This window comes from Siphateles boraxobius, unplaced genomic scaffold, assembly GCF_051911475.1.
Source record: "Siphateles boraxobius isolate OS27281-9 unplaced genomic scaffold, OSU_SipBor_1 41, whole genome shotgun sequence".
NCBI lineage: Eukaryota > Metazoa > Chordata > Actinopteri > Cypriniformes > Leuciscidae > Siphateles > Siphateles boraxobius.
The window spans coordinates 3,596,598-3,614,307 of NW_027509042.1; the positions used below are offsets into that span (position 1 = coordinate 3,596,598).

At 36.6% G+C, this 17,710-nt stretch overlaps 1 protein-coding gene across 1 annotated transcript in view; it reads right to left on the reverse strand.

Moving 5' to 3' along the window:
* Positions 1-17,162, reverse strand: part of esyt1b (extended synaptotagmin-like protein 1b) — a 34,232-nt gene extending 17,070 nt beyond the window's left edge. Inside the window, exons 1-25 of the mRNA XM_077197847.1 lie at positions 16,348-17,162; positions 15,323-15,364; positions 12,944-13,078; positions 12,256-12,329; positions 11,825-11,897; positions 11,638-11,727; positions 10,946-11,001; positions 10,695-10,815; positions 8,980-9,144; positions 8,627-8,709; positions 8,185-8,233; positions 6,568-6,657; positions 6,229-6,324; positions 4,327-4,398; positions 4,156-4,242; positions 3,835-3,984; positions 3,476-3,592; positions 3,139-3,315; positions 2,732-2,817; positions 2,587-2,635; positions 2,404-2,493; positions 2,215-2,310; positions 1,261-1,332; positions 1,073-1,159; positions 829-975 (exon numbers count right to left, since the gene is read on the reverse strand). Of these exons, the coding sequence (XP_077053962.1) occupies positions 829-975; positions 1,073-1,159; positions 1,261-1,332; positions 2,215-2,310; positions 2,404-2,493; positions 2,587-2,635; positions 2,732-2,817; positions 3,139-3,315; positions 3,476-3,592; positions 3,835-3,984; positions 4,156-4,242; positions 4,327-4,398; positions 6,229-6,324; positions 6,568-6,657; positions 8,185-8,233; positions 8,627-8,709; positions 8,980-9,144; positions 10,695-10,815; positions 10,946-11,001; positions 11,638-11,727; positions 11,825-11,897; positions 12,256-12,329; positions 12,944-13,078; positions 15,323-15,364; positions 16,348-16,701 (2,658 nt within the window). The 5' untranslated portion in view covers positions 16,702-17,162. The remainder of the gene's footprint in view (positions 1-828; positions 976-1,072; positions 1,160-1,260; positions 1,333-2,214; positions 2,311-2,403; positions 2,494-2,586; positions 2,636-2,731; positions 2,818-3,138; positions 3,316-3,475; positions 3,593-3,834; positions 3,985-4,155; positions 4,243-4,326; positions 4,399-6,228; positions 6,325-6,567; positions 6,658-8,184; positions 8,234-8,626; positions 8,710-8,979; positions 9,145-10,694; positions 10,816-10,945; positions 11,002-11,637; positions 11,728-11,824; positions 11,898-12,255; positions 12,330-12,943; positions 13,079-15,322; positions 15,365-16,347) is intronic.
* Positions 17,163-17,710: the final 548 nt, after the last annotated feature.

Genomic DNA, 17,710 nt, shown 5'->3' on the forward strand with positions numbered 1-17,710 from the left:
GTGGAAAGCGTCAAAGCGTGCCGTACCGAACCGAACCGTACCGTACCATGCAGTGGAAAAGCGCCAAAAGTGCCCGAGCATAAAGCCTCTCAGTACTAAATTGAGTTCTTTATCACTGCTTATTGCACTCAAACAGTCAAATACACACAAAATAATGTCAAAATGCCAGTCTTGGTGAGTATTCATGTAAACAGTCAGTTAAGTTTTAAGTGAACATAAACAGTTGAGAAAGAAAACGCATGTGTTACAGTATAATGGATCCGTGCGTCAGGTCTTAAAGTGATAGCAGCCTAATATACCTGCTGCCAAATTATGAGATAACGTTAAAAATATCTATTTGGCTGTTTTTCCCCATGTAAAAATTGTGGCCAGTGAAAGTGCTGAGTGGCTAGTGAACAAAATTTTTAATGTCAAGCCCTTTTTATGACGGTAGGAATTAGGGGTGTGTTTTTGAGGTTGTCTTTTGTACACTATAGTTTTAATGGAGAAAATACTCAGCAATGGTGTTGACTGATAAATTTTCACTTGGTTTGTCTTAAAGCATGCTAAAAACACCACATAGACATTTAAACAACATTAAAAACTTGATTTTCACCACAGGGGGTCTCAATATTTAAATAGAAACAAGTTCTTTTAAATTGCAATAATATTTCACAGTATTACTGTTTTTACTGTATTTTGATCAAAGTGCATTTCTTTGATCAAAATACAGTAAAAACAGTAATACTGTGAAATATTATTGCAATTTAAAAGAATTGCAATAATAGCCTTAATGAATATTAAGAATAGCCTTAATGAAGATTGAATATGCATGCGTGTGTGTTTTACCTTCAGTTGAGCTCTGAGCAGAATCTGACTCTGAGGTGACGCTCCATCCAGATTGAGCCACTGGTCCAACAGCAGATCTGGTTCTGAGAGAAGCTCTTTAATGGGAATCACCACAGATCCCAGAGAGAAATCCCAATTGTGGGACAACTGGTGAGAAAAAGTGAGGTTAAAGGGTTAAGGTCAGATGGTAAAGTGTGTTGCAAGTCAAATACTGCATAAAAATGTGCTGTTTGCGAGTTCTAACCTTCACAATAAGGTCTTCATTAAAAGGGTTTCGAACCAGGAAGTGAAACGCTTCGTCCCATTGGGGAGAGCTGTTGCGCTCACAGACCTACATCACACAGAGTCAAGTCAAGGAAACAGAAAATTAATTTTAGCCACACATCATTGACCAAGCATATAAACAGTATCTGTGGTAAAGCAGTTTCTCACCGTGGTTTTATGAGAAGTTCCTCTCAAAATCAGCTCAACTCCAACTTTAGGATCCTTTCCACTCTTCTTCAACTAAAGACAGAGAAAAAAGACTTAAGAGAACCATTTGTAAAGCACTATGGGTAAATGTTTCAGACATGTTTCATTAAAGTATCAACTTTGTTTCAGATTTTTTTTTCAAAAAATGTTTCTAAAACAAATCAGTTATTGAAATACAGTACTGTTCAAAAGTTTGGGGACTTAAATTTTTTTTGAAGATGTTGTTTTTGAAAGAAGTCTCTTCTGCTCACCAGGGCTGCATTAATTTGTTAAAAAAATACAGTAAAAACAGTAATATTGTGAATTATTATTATAATTTAAAATAACTGTTTTCTATTTTAATATATATTAAAATTTAATTTATTCCTGTGATGGAAAGCTGAATTTTCAGCATCATTACTCCAGTCTTCAGTGTCACATGATCCTTCAGAAATCATTCTAATATGCTGATTTGCTGCTCAAGAAACATTTCTGATTATTATCAATGTTAAAAAACATTTGTGCTGCTACATATTTTTGTGGAAACCGTACTTTTTTAAGGATTCTTTGATGAGTAGAAAATTTAAAAGAACAGCATTTGAAATTTAAATATTTTTTTTAACGTTATAACCGTTTTCACTGTCACGTTTGATCAATTTAAGGCATCCTTCCTGCTGAATAAAAGTCTTTTCCCCAGAAAAATAGCAGCTATAAGATCATTTGAATAATGTTTGAGTTGATATTAAGATCTCTGACTTCTGATTGCACACTTTGTTTCCTGGCAAATCTGAGCACAGTTTGAGACATTGTTGAGGTCTTTTTTGAAACTGAAAAAATCTGAAAAACAGGAGGATCTCAGTCTCTCCATTAATGTCATTACTGTCAACAAATGAGAAAAAATGAGATATTTCAGAGATGCCACTGTGTCCTACTCACAGGAAGCTCATGTGCGCGCTCAACATACACAAACAGAAGAGCGGCAGTCGGCACTGTCTTATTCATGTATGAGGTCTTTGATTGGTACAGCAACACCTGACGAATAAATCATAGTTAACCAGTTAGTTTCATCAATGTATTTTCAACACAGACAGAGATTGATGGAGGATGAGAGATTGTTCTGCCCACCTGCTGGAGTTTCTCTGGTTGTGTTACAGTGGGAAGCCATTCCAGAGCGAGATGAACACGGCCACGCTTCACATCGCTCAGAGAAAACCACTGCGACAGTCACAAGAGGATATATGTATGAGTATCTTTATATAATATACATCTTATTTTATACTTATTACTACTAATGCATATATACTCAACCTCATTAATGTATTGGGAGCTGATTATATCACTCAGATTCATCTTCAGCCTAAAAGAAAAACAATATGAATATATGCCTGAATAATGCTAAAACTAAATAATGCGTAAGAGTTATACTGGATTATATTGACAGCAGCCTTCTTACCTGCCCATAAAGTCATCTTTCATGTCCATGTCCTTATCAAAAACCTCCAATGTCAAATCCTGACCAGGAAGCTGCGTCAAAAGCACCTTAAAAATAATAATGGGGAAATGGCAAGTTAAAACACTCAGTCATACCGCCAAACAATCACTCACAGCTTAAATTAAGAAAAAGTCCTGCTGATAAATGTTTCGAAGACTAGCATACTTCATAATTTGCAGTACATATTGTGTACTGTGTATTTTTCTTTTAAATAGCCTGTGAAACAGCATGCAATTGTTATAGTATAGTATAGTATAGTATAATATAGTATAGTATAGTATAGTATAGTATAGTATAGTATAATGGCAGTTTGCCATTCTGGACAGTGTCAAGGTTTGATTTATAAATGAATTTGAAAGTATTCCCACCTCATACATCTCATTCCAGGTGGGGTTGAGGTTCTCCTTGATCACTTGACTTTTAAAGGTTTCACCTCCAATTTGTATCTTGATATACGGGTCGCTCTTCCCCTTCACCATCCCACCCATCATGTTGTCCTTCGCAACCAGATTTTGAGCCTCCACGAGGTGGATTCGCAGCAGCCCCTGCAGGAACAAAGAGCAGATCATTTTACTTAGATTTCAGGTGTTGGTTATGATCCATCGGACCATCAAATTGTGTATATTCAAGAACATATCGTACTTGTGTGGCTAATAGTGTTAAATATGAATAGCATGGCGACATTAAAAGATGAGATCTGCACACCTCAGTAGCGAAGCTGGAATGGGGCGTCGTCTTCTGTGGACGCGAGGCAGAGCTCTTCGAAAGAGGGCCACTGGAGAGGAGGGAGGAACTTACAGCAGCTTCATCCAAACAGAGAACCTGCAGGAAATGACATCAACACAAGCTATGTTTACAACCAAAGTAAACATGTGTGAAAAACTTGAATATCACAAAAAAACATTTGCAAATAAAGCAGTTTCCATCTGGCGAGAGCACCACGCGTGGAGCAGACGTTGTTGGAGATTCATATTTTGTAAATGAAGTGGAAAATGATGTTGTCTTTTTGCATGGAAGAGTATATGTGTACTCAAGCTTGCGTATTGTGTGTCAGATGAATTTACCCTGAGAACTGTGTTGATGTGGATGCGGCTGCCTGAGCCAGAATTCTCAAGATTAAACCACTGATCTAAAGTCAGATCTGGACTCGAGAGAAGATGGGAAACAGGAATGGACAGACTTCCCAAAACCTGAACACGGTCATTATCCTTCACCTGAAAAAGAGAGTGAGTCAGTGTAAAAATGGCTTAAGTAACATGAATGTCAACCAGGAAAAATTCACATTTGGAAAAAGAATCCTGGAAGTAATCCCATCTGAACCCTATATTTATACCTGTATTGAGAGCTTGTGTATGTTCATAACAGGGCAAATGATGTTAGCATACCTGTACACTAATGTTCTGTTTGCTTGGGTCTCTGATGAAGAAAGTGAACGCGTCCTCCCACTGAGGGTTCACGGTGTTCCAGCAAATCTAAGACGAGGGGGAATAAGTGAGTGAGAAGAGCAGGTCACATGGGAAAGTTCGGTTGGCACAGGTGGTAATTGTGTGTCTTACCCGGCTGTCACGAGTAACATCCTGCACTGAGATTTGAGCAATCGGGTTGGGATCCTTATTACCTTTTTTCATCTAAAAACAGAAGAAACGGGTACAAACACACTTAAAAACAAACATAAAATAGCATATGCGTGACAGGTCATTTACCATTTTGTCATTAATATGATTAGGTTTCCAGTTTAAACTAATAATACATTTTTTTTAAATATAAATTAGATTAGTAATTAATTCGGTTAAAAGGATTTTTAAAATGCTTTTGAAAGAAAAAAAGCATTTCTTCTGCTCACCAAGACTACATTTATTTGATCAAAATACAGTAAAAACAGTAATACTGTGAAATATTATTACAATTTTAAAAGCATTGTTTTCTATTTGATTATATTTGAAAATATAATTTATTCCTGTGATCAAAGCTAAATTTCAGTATCAATACTGCAGTCTTCAGTGTCACATGATCCTTCAAAAATCATTCTAATATGGTGATTTGGTGCTCACGAAACATTTTGATTATTATCAATGTTGAAAATAGTTTTGCTGCTTAATATGGACAAACGTTTGCCAGGGATTAAAAAAACAAAAAGGTAATTGTGTTTTTTTAATCGCATAATTTAGAAAAAAAATTCTCAGAATTGTGAGTTTATATGACGCAATTCTGAATTTATAACTCACAATTCTGGAATTGCGTGAAAAAAAGTCACCTCAGAATTGTGAGTTTATATATGATATTAAGTCTGTATTGTGAGAAAAAAGTCAGAATTGTGATTAATGCAGAAGGGCATTATTGTAAACACAATTTATGCTTTAGAAATGAGAAAGGAGTTTTATTATCTGTCTAATATCAGTTATTATCTGTGGTCAACCGTATTTCCCAAAATGTGCATGGAAACATAGCAAATGAAGCCGGGACATTCCTTTAAAATCCTCCAGAACGCAGCGCTGTAAGCTTGAGCGCTCTGGGATATTCACTTGATGCAAGTGTGTACTTGTTTCAAGAGTTTTAAGTATCAGTGTGTGCCTCTTTAGTGAACTCTTTTTGCATTGCACTTCTAGTAAAATATTCTGGATGCGGGAAACGGTGCGAGTGCTTTCACAGAGTGCTCTCTCAAGACAATGAGCTGAATAAGATCTAATGTTTCATTTAATAGTTTTTCTAGACATGGCTGCAATCCTCCTTTAAGTCTGCTTCAGAGTGGGCGGCAGCCAGTCTGCTGCCGAGCATAAAAGGGAAACGGCAGGTTGTGGGCAACCAGAAGCATTTACACACGCACCTTTGTTTGGTTTCTCTACCATGGTGGGACCTTCCATTGACTTCTACTGTTTTTATACTGAGCTAATGATGTTTTTATAAGATTTTTTTGAAAGAAATTATTGCGTTTATTCAGCAAGGATGCATTAAATTGATCATAATTAAAGTTAAGACATTTAAACTGCTGCAAAAGATTTACATTTCAAATAAATGCTGTTCTTTTGAACTTCCTATTCATAGAATTCTTAAAAAAACGTATCATAGTTTTCACAAAGATATTAAGCAGCACAACTGTTTTCAACATTGATAATAATAAGAAATGTTTCTTGAGCAGCAAATCAGCATATTAGAATTATTTCTGAAGGATCATGTGACACTGAAGACTGGAGTAAAGATGCTGAAAATTCAGCTTTGATCACTGGAATAAGTTACATTTTAAAATATATTCAAATTAGGAAACTGAAATAGTACTAAATTAAGTTTTTTGAAAATGTAAAAATGCTGAAAGTTTTACGTGATGGGTAGGGATAGGGGATTTAATATACAGTTTGTACTGTATAAAAATCCTTGTCAGTGGAATGTGCCCATAAAACATAACATGTGTGTGTGTTAGAACAAAGAGTGCAGCAGGAAGATGATGTGAGAGTATTACTCACAGGAAGTGCCTCAGCCTTGTCCAAATACACTGCCATGATGGCTGATGAGGGTGGCTTTGCTGTTTTACTCACCACATTTTCATTTCTCTTCAGAACCTGAGAGAAAGAGAGAAAAAAAATGAGGGCAAAGTAGGGTGGAGCGAAGCTACTGTAAAAACTCCTGTTTGCAGTTGCTCTGTTTGTCAAGTGTGCAAAGTAAGCTTTCTATCTCGTTTAAAGATTTGTGGGTTTTGTTAAAAGGTGGAGTAGATGAACACACTGTTTGAATGTGTGGAAAACATAGCACACCCATTTCCTAGAAACCCCTGCGTGTTCTGTGTTTGTACGGTGTTATAAGACCTCTTTCAGTCTTCCTGTGTCGGCTTCTAGTGTCAGCCACTCCAGTCTGAGGTGAACCCGTCCCGTAGGGGTGTCCTTCAAAGTGAACCACTAAGAAGGGGACATTAAAACAGCAAATAATCACCCATGCAAAAAAAGAGATTGACAATGAAATACATGATAAAAGACACAACTATTCAATAAATAAGCTGGTCATTATTGCAAAATAAACCCTTTCAGAGTGATACAAGACTGAATTAAGACGCAGATCACCCTGTCAGAGGTTTATTTTGCAGCTCAGCGTACAGTGGTACGACATCAGTGTTTTTTAAGTATTCATTCATATTTTAAATTAGCTTTTATTTGTATATGTTCAGTTTTAATTTTGATTTTAGTACTTCAAATTAATTCTGTCATGACAATCTCTGAGTGTTTGGCATGATAATGGATCAACATGGACAATGTTGAAATGTTTGGTCTTGGAGGAATAAATCTGCAAGTACAGGACTTGCTAGTGCCAATACATATATGACACACTGCTGTAAGCAAATAAGACATGCTGCTGCTGTACAATACAGCATACATGAACTACCCATAGCAGATCTATTCAGGTGGAGCTGGGGAAGGTGGAGGGTTTCTGAAAGTGCACTGCAAACTGATACAGAAAATGATGACCAAGTATTTGAAAGTTGAGCAGCGAGCTCATTGGCTGCTGATGTTACAGGAACCAATCAGCTGTGCACTGAATGATGTGATTGCGAACAGGTTGAGTTAAGGACCTGTCAGCCTGCGCCATCTAGAGTTTCATGACAGAACTTTGTATTTATTTCAGTCAGTTACTAGGGCAAAATTAAAAAATTTCTTACGTTTTTCGACTAATATGTCTGTAATACTGAAAAGTTTTAGTGAATGAAGAGGGATATGAAACTAGGAAGAAAATCAGAAAAATAAAGTTTTGCATCATTACAATATTTGACTGCAGAATGCCTTGATGGACCAAACAGAATCAAGCATTCAGCCATGTGATCATTTTATTTATAAATAATAGTAATTGCAGTATACAATGGTTTTAGTGGTTTGTAGCTAATTGTTTCATCAATATAGATTTCATGTCACTTGTGGTGAAAGTTATGCACAAACTTGCAAACCAAATCAAGTTAACCACACACACACACACACACACACACACACACACACACACACACACACACACACACACACACACACACACACACACACACACACACACACACACACACACACACACACACACACACACACGTTGGTGCACCTATTATAATGAGGACATTCCATAGGTGTAACAGTTTTTATACTGTACAAACTATATATTCTATCCCCTAAAACTACATCACAAAAAACTTTCTGCATTTTTACATTTTTAATCAAACATTGTTTATTGTTTTGTAAGCCATTTTAATTACAAGGATTCAGGAAATGTCCTCATAAACCAAGTTTATGTTGTATAATACCAGTGTAATAATCACATCATTACACAAATTTGTGTCCTCATAAATCAACACACACACACGCACGCACGCACGCACGCACGCACACACACACACACACACACACACACACACAGGAGAACAGTGTGCTGTAATATCTAAATGTTCTCACCTCATCAACTATTTTAGATTTCTTCACAATCCCCAAGTCTAATTTTGTCCTGAACACAAGTGAAATAAAGAGAATCAACGCAAGGATGAGAATAGAGGTCAGCAAACAATAAAAAACATGAGTTTATGGAAATGGTGGCTTATGGTAGGACAATATAACTGATGTTCAGAAGATGAAAATCTGGAACAGATCTATATCAAAGAGGTCATATTATAAGAAAAAGTACATTTTTAAGAAACTTTTGGAATAAAAGAGTTTAATGCACTATGGAAACACTTTCAAAAAACAAGATATCCTCAATGTAAATTGTTGTAGTGCAAGAAATCTTGACTAACATTATAAGGATTATTCGCTTATCATGTTAAAACATTAAAGATATGACTCCTTTGAGAGAATAAATGAGAAACGTAATGACGGCAGATGAAAAGCAGTGATATGGTACCTGCCCAGGAAATCATCTTGATCAGGATCTTTATCAAACACTTCCACCTCTAGCTCCTGACCAGGCACCTCATGAACGATGACCTGACAAACAGACACACACTAATGCATGAAACACCAAAGACACACCTACATTAACAGCGTGGGTTATCAATGACAAAAAGCGGCGTAAATGATTAGACATTTAAACACACACAGATACATATGACCTTATGAAGTTCATCACATTTACATCATATATCAATATTATGATATCAAATAGCTTATACAGTGCACCTCTTAAAAGTTGAAATCAGTCTTTAAAGAGTTACTTCTTTTGTTGATATGGAAATGTGGTGTCATTTTAACACCCACCTCATACATTTCACCCCATTTGGGATTGAGTGTATTGTCCAGATGCTGGGATTTGAAGGTTTGCGGCCCGACTCTGAGCAGGGCGTACGGGTCAGACACACCAGACACAATGGTGTCCTTCGCAGCCAGACTGTCGGCCTCCACCAGGTGAATACGCACAACTCCCTTGAAGAAATAAAGAAAGATGCACAGAATATGAAAGACTGCAGTGCAGGGAACTGTTTCATTACTGGATTACTCCTAAATGAAAATAACTAATTACATGGTGGTACCATTATGTTTTATGGAAAGCGATGCTTCAGATACGTGTATGCTACTTCTGCATTAGAACTATAGAAAAATATTTCAAACTACACTGCAAAAGTGGCACAGAACACTACCTTACAAAAGTTTGGAGTCAGCAAGATTTCGATTTTTTTTTCTTTTTGAAAGAAATGACAATACTCTTATTCAGCAAGGGGCTCATTCAATTTAACAAAGGTGGCAATAAAGACATTTAAAATGTCATAAAAGAATTCTATTTCAAATAAATGCTGTTCTTTTGAACGTTCTATTCATCAAAAACTCTAAGCTATCATGGTTTCCACAAAAATATTAAGCAGCAGAACTGTTTTCAAAATTGATAATAATAAGAAATATTTCTTAAGTAGCAAATAATCATATTAAAATGATTTCTGAAGGATCATGTGACACTGAAGAATGGAGTAATGATGCTGAAAATGTTACGTTGTATCACAGGAATAAATTACTAGGGGTGTAACGATTCTAAGTAAAAAAATCAAACCGCAATATTCTCCAGCCACGGTTCGGCACGCACATGCACTGCGGTTCATCTCAAATATGATGACACGTACACATCTATAATATGTGATAAAAACGAACCGTGAGCAATTTGAACCATTATTAAATTTTAAAATGTATTCATGTATTGAGTTATTTTAAATTTTAATAATATTCCACAATATTTCTGTTTTTACTGTAGTTTTGATCAAATAAATGCAGTTTTGGTGAGCATAAGATACTTCTTTCAAAAACATTAAAACATCTAACTGAGCCCAAACTTTTATACAGTAGAGTAAATGTCAATTGACCCTTCGCAGGGAGCTTGATTGACAGGTGATCTGACCAATCATACTTCGCCATCCGCCATTTTGTCCGACAAAGCAGTCAGGAGAGTTAGTCGATTAACATTGGAGGATTTGAACTTGAAAAACTGAATATACTGACGCCTTTCCGCGGTTAAAACAACATTCCTTTTATTTTCATTCATGTTTATTTTATGCTATAAATGAACTAGAAGGAAGAGATCATCGGTTCACGAGCAGCTTTAACTGAGGCTCTACAGCGATCCGTCACGACACATTAAAGAGCCACAAAACGGTATTTATTGTTTAAATTTCTTTTTAAAAATGACCTAATTTGACAGGTGAGACTTTGTTTAATATGTTTAATATCAAAAGTAACCGAAAAGTAACCTGGTCTGTCCTGTCTGTCAGTGTATTGTCAGTCCACTCTCTGATCCGCGATGTATTTTTCACTGCGTGAGAACATGGTTTGTGCGTGAGAGCGGCGTAGCTTGTCGGACATAGCGACAGTAACTAAGGGGGGCGGGTCTTTGCGAAGGGTCAATTGCAAAAACCAAAGTATCATGTATTTGAGTGATCTGGTCACTGTATGTTGATTGGATGTGTGTAAGGTCTGTATGCGTGTGTTACCCTGGGCAGGGGGCTCCTCAACTGTGCCACATGCAGATCTGCCACTAGAGGAACAGTGAGACGATTGGGCAAAACCAGGAACGAGGCAATCGCGTCCATGATCATAGTGTCTGACATCATACTGAGAAAAGGAACAGGGACAGAAAGAGTGAAATAGTTTTTTTTTTTAAAAGAAACGGATGTCGATCAGGACAGTGAGTGTACTGAACTGAATAAAATGTTATTGTGTATGTGTAATGACTGAAACTCACTTGACCCCTGGTATGTCCAGCAGGTTGGTCAAACCGGTCCAGTTAATGGCCAGTTTCTGACAATAAAGAGGAAAAAGGATTGAATTACATGATTCTATTAAAAGTAATATTCTAATTCAAGCGCTAATGAAAGAATAAAGACAGTAAGGATCAGTACACACTTGCAAGAAGACCAATGCAGAACATTTTAAAATTCAATGGAGCTTCAAAGAACCCAGGAGGGTTTCAACTTCCTCAGTTAATGGATGTTACCAAGAACTAATAATATATTTGATCTGAAGAACCTATAGGCTTAGATTAAGGCAGGATTAGGCCTTAGGCCAATTAGGACATTTAAGAAGCTTTTATAAACGTGCCTTAGAAAAAAACATTATTGGTGTGCATCTCGAGACAAAACAATGACACTGATATATTTCAAGATAAGTCAGTGCAAGTTACTTTCAGTTAAAACATGCATTTTAGTCTGGGACTAGGCTTAAGACTCGTCTTGATAGTGTAATGTCAAAAATGTTTTAAGCTCCAAAGGATCATCTAGTCAACCATAGAAGAACCCTTATTTTTCATAAACTCTTAAAAATAAAGGTTCTTTAATGGCATCTATGGTTTAATGAAGATCCTTTAACATACATGGAATCTTTCCAGTCCACAAAAGGTTCTTTATAGTGGTGACGTATGTGTTTAGAGACACTCACAGGTCTTTGGATGAAGAACATGGTGACAGCACCCACGATTGGGACGTCACCGATCAGTGGCTCCAAAATCACACGCATCATTCCATGAAGCTGAAAGAATGCAAATGGAATTATTTCTCAAGATTTAATTTCTACAGTGGGACCATGTATCAAATGTACTGTCACAACTGGCAACACATAATCTCACCTGTATTCCCTTCACACCAGCCTTGCAGAAATACCTCTTCACCTCCACGTTTATCTCCACATCCCCCACGTAACTGAAAAAAGATGGCGGAGAGGAAACATTAGGTTGCTTTGAACTCTTTACAAATAAATTTAACCATTCTGCTGAATTTGTTCCAAACAACTCAAACCTGATGTAAAACTATACAAAAATGAAGTCTTTAAATAGGATATACACTCATGTTATTCTCTGGATAAACAAATCTGACTTGGCTGCAGTTTGACAGTCTTGTTTTGGCAGATTGTGAAATACAGACACAATATCGATTACACAAGACTTTTAAATCACTCCCTGAGAGACAATAGACAATTCACTCATTATAGGGCCTCATGATTGCATGAGAATCTCAAATATATCTCAATCTCAAGTCAGTAAATAGATGTATGCGTCACCTGATGTAAACGTCAAGCAGAATTTGACCTTTCTCATTTTCTGAATGAGCCTTCACTCCAACCACCTTCATCGGCTGTGAAATAAAGAAAAGTTCTGTTGTAGGAGATAAAAATGTGCAGCCAAAACTCTAATATAGGGCAAATCAGTTGTTTCTTTATGCATATATTATTCAATAACACTGTAATTTAGTAGTTTTTTAGGTCAGTTGATTTTTGTTTAATATCAATTAAAAGTAATTTAACAACATATTTGCTTGTTCATGGTTCTCTGATGTCGGCTAATGGTCACACGACAAGCTATCTTTTTAGTGCTTTAATTTGATTGTTTAGATTTGAAAATGATTTATTTATTTTAATTTGACATTTTATGGTTTCATTATGAGCTTTTCATTATCAGCTCATAAACACCCCGCAGTAATAATTCAATAGCTATTTTTAAACATCAGAAGTCTATGACTATGTTTTGACTTATGTAAAATTTCACTCTTGCCTTGACAGGAATGTTTGCCATTAGACATCAGATGTTTTTATTCTAACAGAATGCTTGTTCAGACGCGTTTCAAGGGCAGTGGAGCCTCTTGTAATCTCCTACTGTAGTGGAATGAGATCTGCAGGAATATTACTGGAATATTATCTATTGTGTAGCGGTGTGTGTGTGTGTGTGTGTGTGTGTGTTTCCATGTATGACCTTGCCACCGAAGTCTATCTTTGTGAAGCTGAGAGTCTGTAGATGAGTGCTGGAGCCGCGGATGGATGGAGCAATGGTTTCCGTAAGCAGCTTCTCCAAATACTGACCAATATATGGCCAAGCCTGCTGGATAACCTTAGAAATAGACAGGAAGAGAAAGAGAGTGTCATATTTTTATTTGATATTAAAGTCACCATGAAATCAAAAATGGACTATTCTTATTTTTTATGTAATATTGTAGTATTTATTATAAATAGTTCATCCGTGCACATCTTTTTTTTTTATTCATGTGCCCTCATAATCTTTTATAAAAACAACTTCCCCTCCCTCTTTCATACACATCTCATCTCTTCTCTGATGACGTGTTTAATGGCGTGAGGGCGGGGCAACCTGTCACTCACATGAGATCCACCAATAGGAAGCAACAACCATCCAATCAGTTCCCCATGGACAAAATCAAGCCCCGCCCTACATTTCTTCTTGTTGGAGAAGCCGTTTCTCTTGAGAAACATCCCAATTAGGGGTGGGACAAATAGTGCGATACGAGAATATATATGCCGGTGCCAAATATTGATATTTTAATGAATAAAATAAGGCGCTCTAAATAGATTTCCCCGCTCCCAGCGTCGCTACTTCATGTCTCCTCGAGTTGGCGCTTTACACATGAATAAGTGAAACGTGAACGTAAGTTAACTAGCCTAAGAAAAAGAGGTTTTTAACAGGATGGCGGACAGCAGTGTGAGTAAACTAATAGATGCCCTGCCACGTTTAAGTCCAAAGTCTGGAAAACCTGCACTTAACCCTTTCACAGGTATTTTGTTTTCATAGTTAGACAGATATCATGATGTATCATTATAGAATTGTCTAGCAATATATTGATTATCGCAGAATTGCTGTATTGTGATATTATCGGTATCGTGAGCCATGTATCGTATTGTGAGGTACCCTGTGATTCCCACCCCCAATAACAATAAGCTTTTTAAATTGCATGTTAAAACCCTCCTGAATTAGATGAACTATTTTTTCTGCAATGAAAAAGAACAGAAATTTAATTTAATCTTTGGATTTTCAAGCTCTGACCAATTTTCTTTCCTACAGAGTGGAATCAATAAAATTCCTACTAACCGAGTACTTTGATAAGTATATACTTTACGGTCTTCAAAAATACCATGGTATTAACCAAAATTCCATGTACAAGCCCCCCAAATGATATCACAACAGTATTTTTGTAAAGGATATTGTATATGAGTGTGTAAAAATAATGTATAAAAAATTGTATGTTGTATATGTCTGTGAGATTGGGGGACTAGAGATCTGACCCAGTTCCTTCTGTTTAATGCCCATGTCTTGTCTCTGCTCTCCTTGACTTCCTTGACTCTGTTTACACCGTGCCATTTGTGTTTGCCTAGTTGCTATAGTGACTTCTTGTTTGCGGATGTTAAGAGGTGATAACAGAGCTAAAGCGCCAGATGCCAAGGCATTTTTCAGATTGTTTCATTACATGTTCAAACCACAGTTTTTAGAAATAGCAATGTGACTCATGCACAGACCACATGACCACAGGATACGAAGAGGGGAGAGTCTCAGCTGGAACAACTGCCTGCGTAAAATGTCTGCCTTGTGAATCACTGATAAAGTCAGGCCTAAATATATGTGTTCTAATGATACGCCGCAGCACGGTTATAATCAAACTACTACTGAAACGAAAAGAAGGATAAATGGTGTCAGGAAGGGATCTATCTCTATCTGCTCCTCCTTTTTCTGTCTCTCAGTGAGCGAATCTCATGAAGAAAGTTCATTTCATCCCCAAATCAAAAATATATATATTTTGAATAAAGACTATTTTAGTACCATTAATACTAAATATTTGTAAAAGAAAGCTATTAACTAATATTTGTGTAAACATTGTATTATGTTGTCTTTATTATTACTTCACTTTAATTTCCATTGTTTTGTTATGCATATTATATATACTAACTGTATTTTCTTTTAACGGGTTTCATCTTTAATCTTATGTTATATTATAGTATGTTGGTGCTTATTGTGTAATGTCCTTGGAGTATTATTTTTAAGTTTTGTTTGTTTTTTTGCTTTAGAGATGCAAAAAGACATTAAAAATTTAATTTCCTGGAAAAGCATGTATTGCAACTGATCTAATAATTCAATGGCAAGGAACATATGTTGGTTGAATTATTGTTTGGTTGAGAATGGATGTGTAATAGTATATAAAGCTTTTGTTCAGCAGGAGTGTGGGTGGTCACAGGCAGCTGTTGTGACATGAGGGAGGGGTCATTCATTTAATGGGTGGATCAGGAACACATGGGATTACAGGCTTGATGTTAATAAACAAATGTAAACCGAAACTGTTTGCTGAATTACCTTGTTTAGCCACTCAACCTTCTCCACATCTGGGAAGTTGACCTGAAATTATAAAGAAACAACAATAACAGACTTTTAAGTGCAAAGACTGTCTATGCTTATGAGCTGGCTGTACAACAAACTTTAACAGAGGATGTGGTTAAAAAGAAGAAGAAAACAGCACATGCAACCACCTCAGTCTATCATGAATGTTTTTTTCTTTATTTACATTATTTCCTTCTTAAATACATACTATATGCAGTGTAGAATTTGATTTGTCTTGGATAATTCCCTCCCCATTAATAACATGCATAGCTTATTTTACCACATGATAGCCATGAGACATGACCAAATATAGTATAAACTCTTTAATGGAAGCATACTGTGCACTTGGGGAGGAGATGACAAAGCAACAATGTATTCAGAATGATTTGGACAATGGGAATTTTGCCAAGTACGCAGTTACTAGTATGCAGTACACCACCGATACAGCGCCACCAACAGGTCTAAAATGTCCTCTAAATCTGCAGACCACTCCTACTCTTTAGCAGCATTAGAGAATCAGATTCATTCATTATCGAATCGGTTCGTTCAAACAATGAACTGTTAAAAAAATTATTCGTTCCAAAGATAAGTAAAGGCGAGGATTTTTTTGTGTGTGTCTTGGTAAAAGAGTTTTTTTCTGTAAAATACTGCTTTTTCGCTATGTTGTCGATTAGGTTGCGTCAAATATTGTGGTTGTTTGTGGTTCTTAAATTTAACCCTCCTCAGTTTGACTTCTGTGCGAAGAGATTTCAAAAGCCGCACGACTCTGATTCATTCAAATGATCCGATTGGAAAACAAATCGTTCGCGCTTCGGGCATCGCTAAGGTTACAGTTTTTAGTTTTTTTTTAAGCAATGCAAATGTGTTTTACATAAAAACACTGAATATTTCTCTCTTATTGTGAATAGGGTTGGACTTATTCGGAAGTTATGCATTAATAACAGTGGTGGAGTGTTTATTTTTATTCACCTATCAAAAGACGCACTTTTATGCATTCTTACCCAAGAAGGCAGGTCTCCTCTACTTCTAAATGATTTGGAGGATATGTATTCTTGCTCGTCGTTGAGTAACTGTATAGCGGACCTCAGTCTCGCCTCCTTCGCCTCACGAGAATGTTTCCATCCTGCGTAAACCATCATCCCAAACACCACCAAACTAGTGCTCATGCGATAGTAACCAGCCAGGTAAACGGGCAACATGGCAGTGAGACATTTGCCGAACGTCCATAAGATTGCCTTGGCGTCCAATAATTTCGTTTTAGGGACGTCCATTTCTCCCGATGACCTGACCTGGGCTGGTTCAGTCTTCTTTTCCGAGTCCGAGTCATTTTTCGGCCCTGAATCAGCGTGCGACATTGTAGTCTGGTGGTTTTGTAGGCAAATGTTTTCAAAGTCAAGATACGATTACAAACGCAGCGATTTGCAACTCAAATTTAACATGTGCTGTTGATTGAAAGTCACGTTGCATTGGCGCATGGACTGGTGAAAATCTGCAGATAAATCGGATTCGGATGCCTGGTCACTGCAGATCAATAAGTCAGTCAGCCCGAGAAAGAGAAATCGCCCACCTCACAGCTTTTACCCTTCTGGCATGAAACTCCTTTTTCCTTCTTGCAGTTTGTCTGTCTGGCCTGCACCGTTATAGAGGCAGATCACGCCCACAGAAAACGACGCAGTTGTAAAAAGGGGCGAAAACTTTCAGTTGAAAGCTGCAGTAGCCAGTTTTGTTCTTTGAAAGCTTCTAGTTTTTTTTTTTTTTTGAAGAATGAATGGAAACCAAACAGTTGATGGACCCGATTTTCTTCCATAGTATCCCCCCTCCCTCCCTCCCATTATGGAAGTCAATGGCAACCCAGACAGCAACATAGTATTTATACTTTAAATGTATAATTACACTGCAACAGGGACAATTTCAAATAAAATGTAATAATAATAATTTGCACACAAGGTATCTAATGACATTTTACTAGTTATAATTGAGGGTGACTATGGCCATGATGAAATTGTTTGGCCAAAAAGAATTTTAAAAATCCTAAAGGAATAATTGAACTTATCTGAATGCAATCAAACAAGAGTTTGACAAGTTACCTGTGACTGTCTAATACTAACATAAGATATATGGAATGCATATTGGACTGGTGATAATTTACTTTAAAGTATCTGCAATGCAATTTTGACTAGTCATAATTCCAGGTAAAAATGTCCATAGTGTAATTTTGACCAGTTCACCTGTAAACAATCCTAACAGAATCAAATAAAAAAATAACTTAGGAAAGATTTTAATAAATAAACTGAAAATCTGTAATAAAAATAGGATTTTCAATTTATCCCTTTGATTCTTGGTTCATCCAATTACACTTAGCTT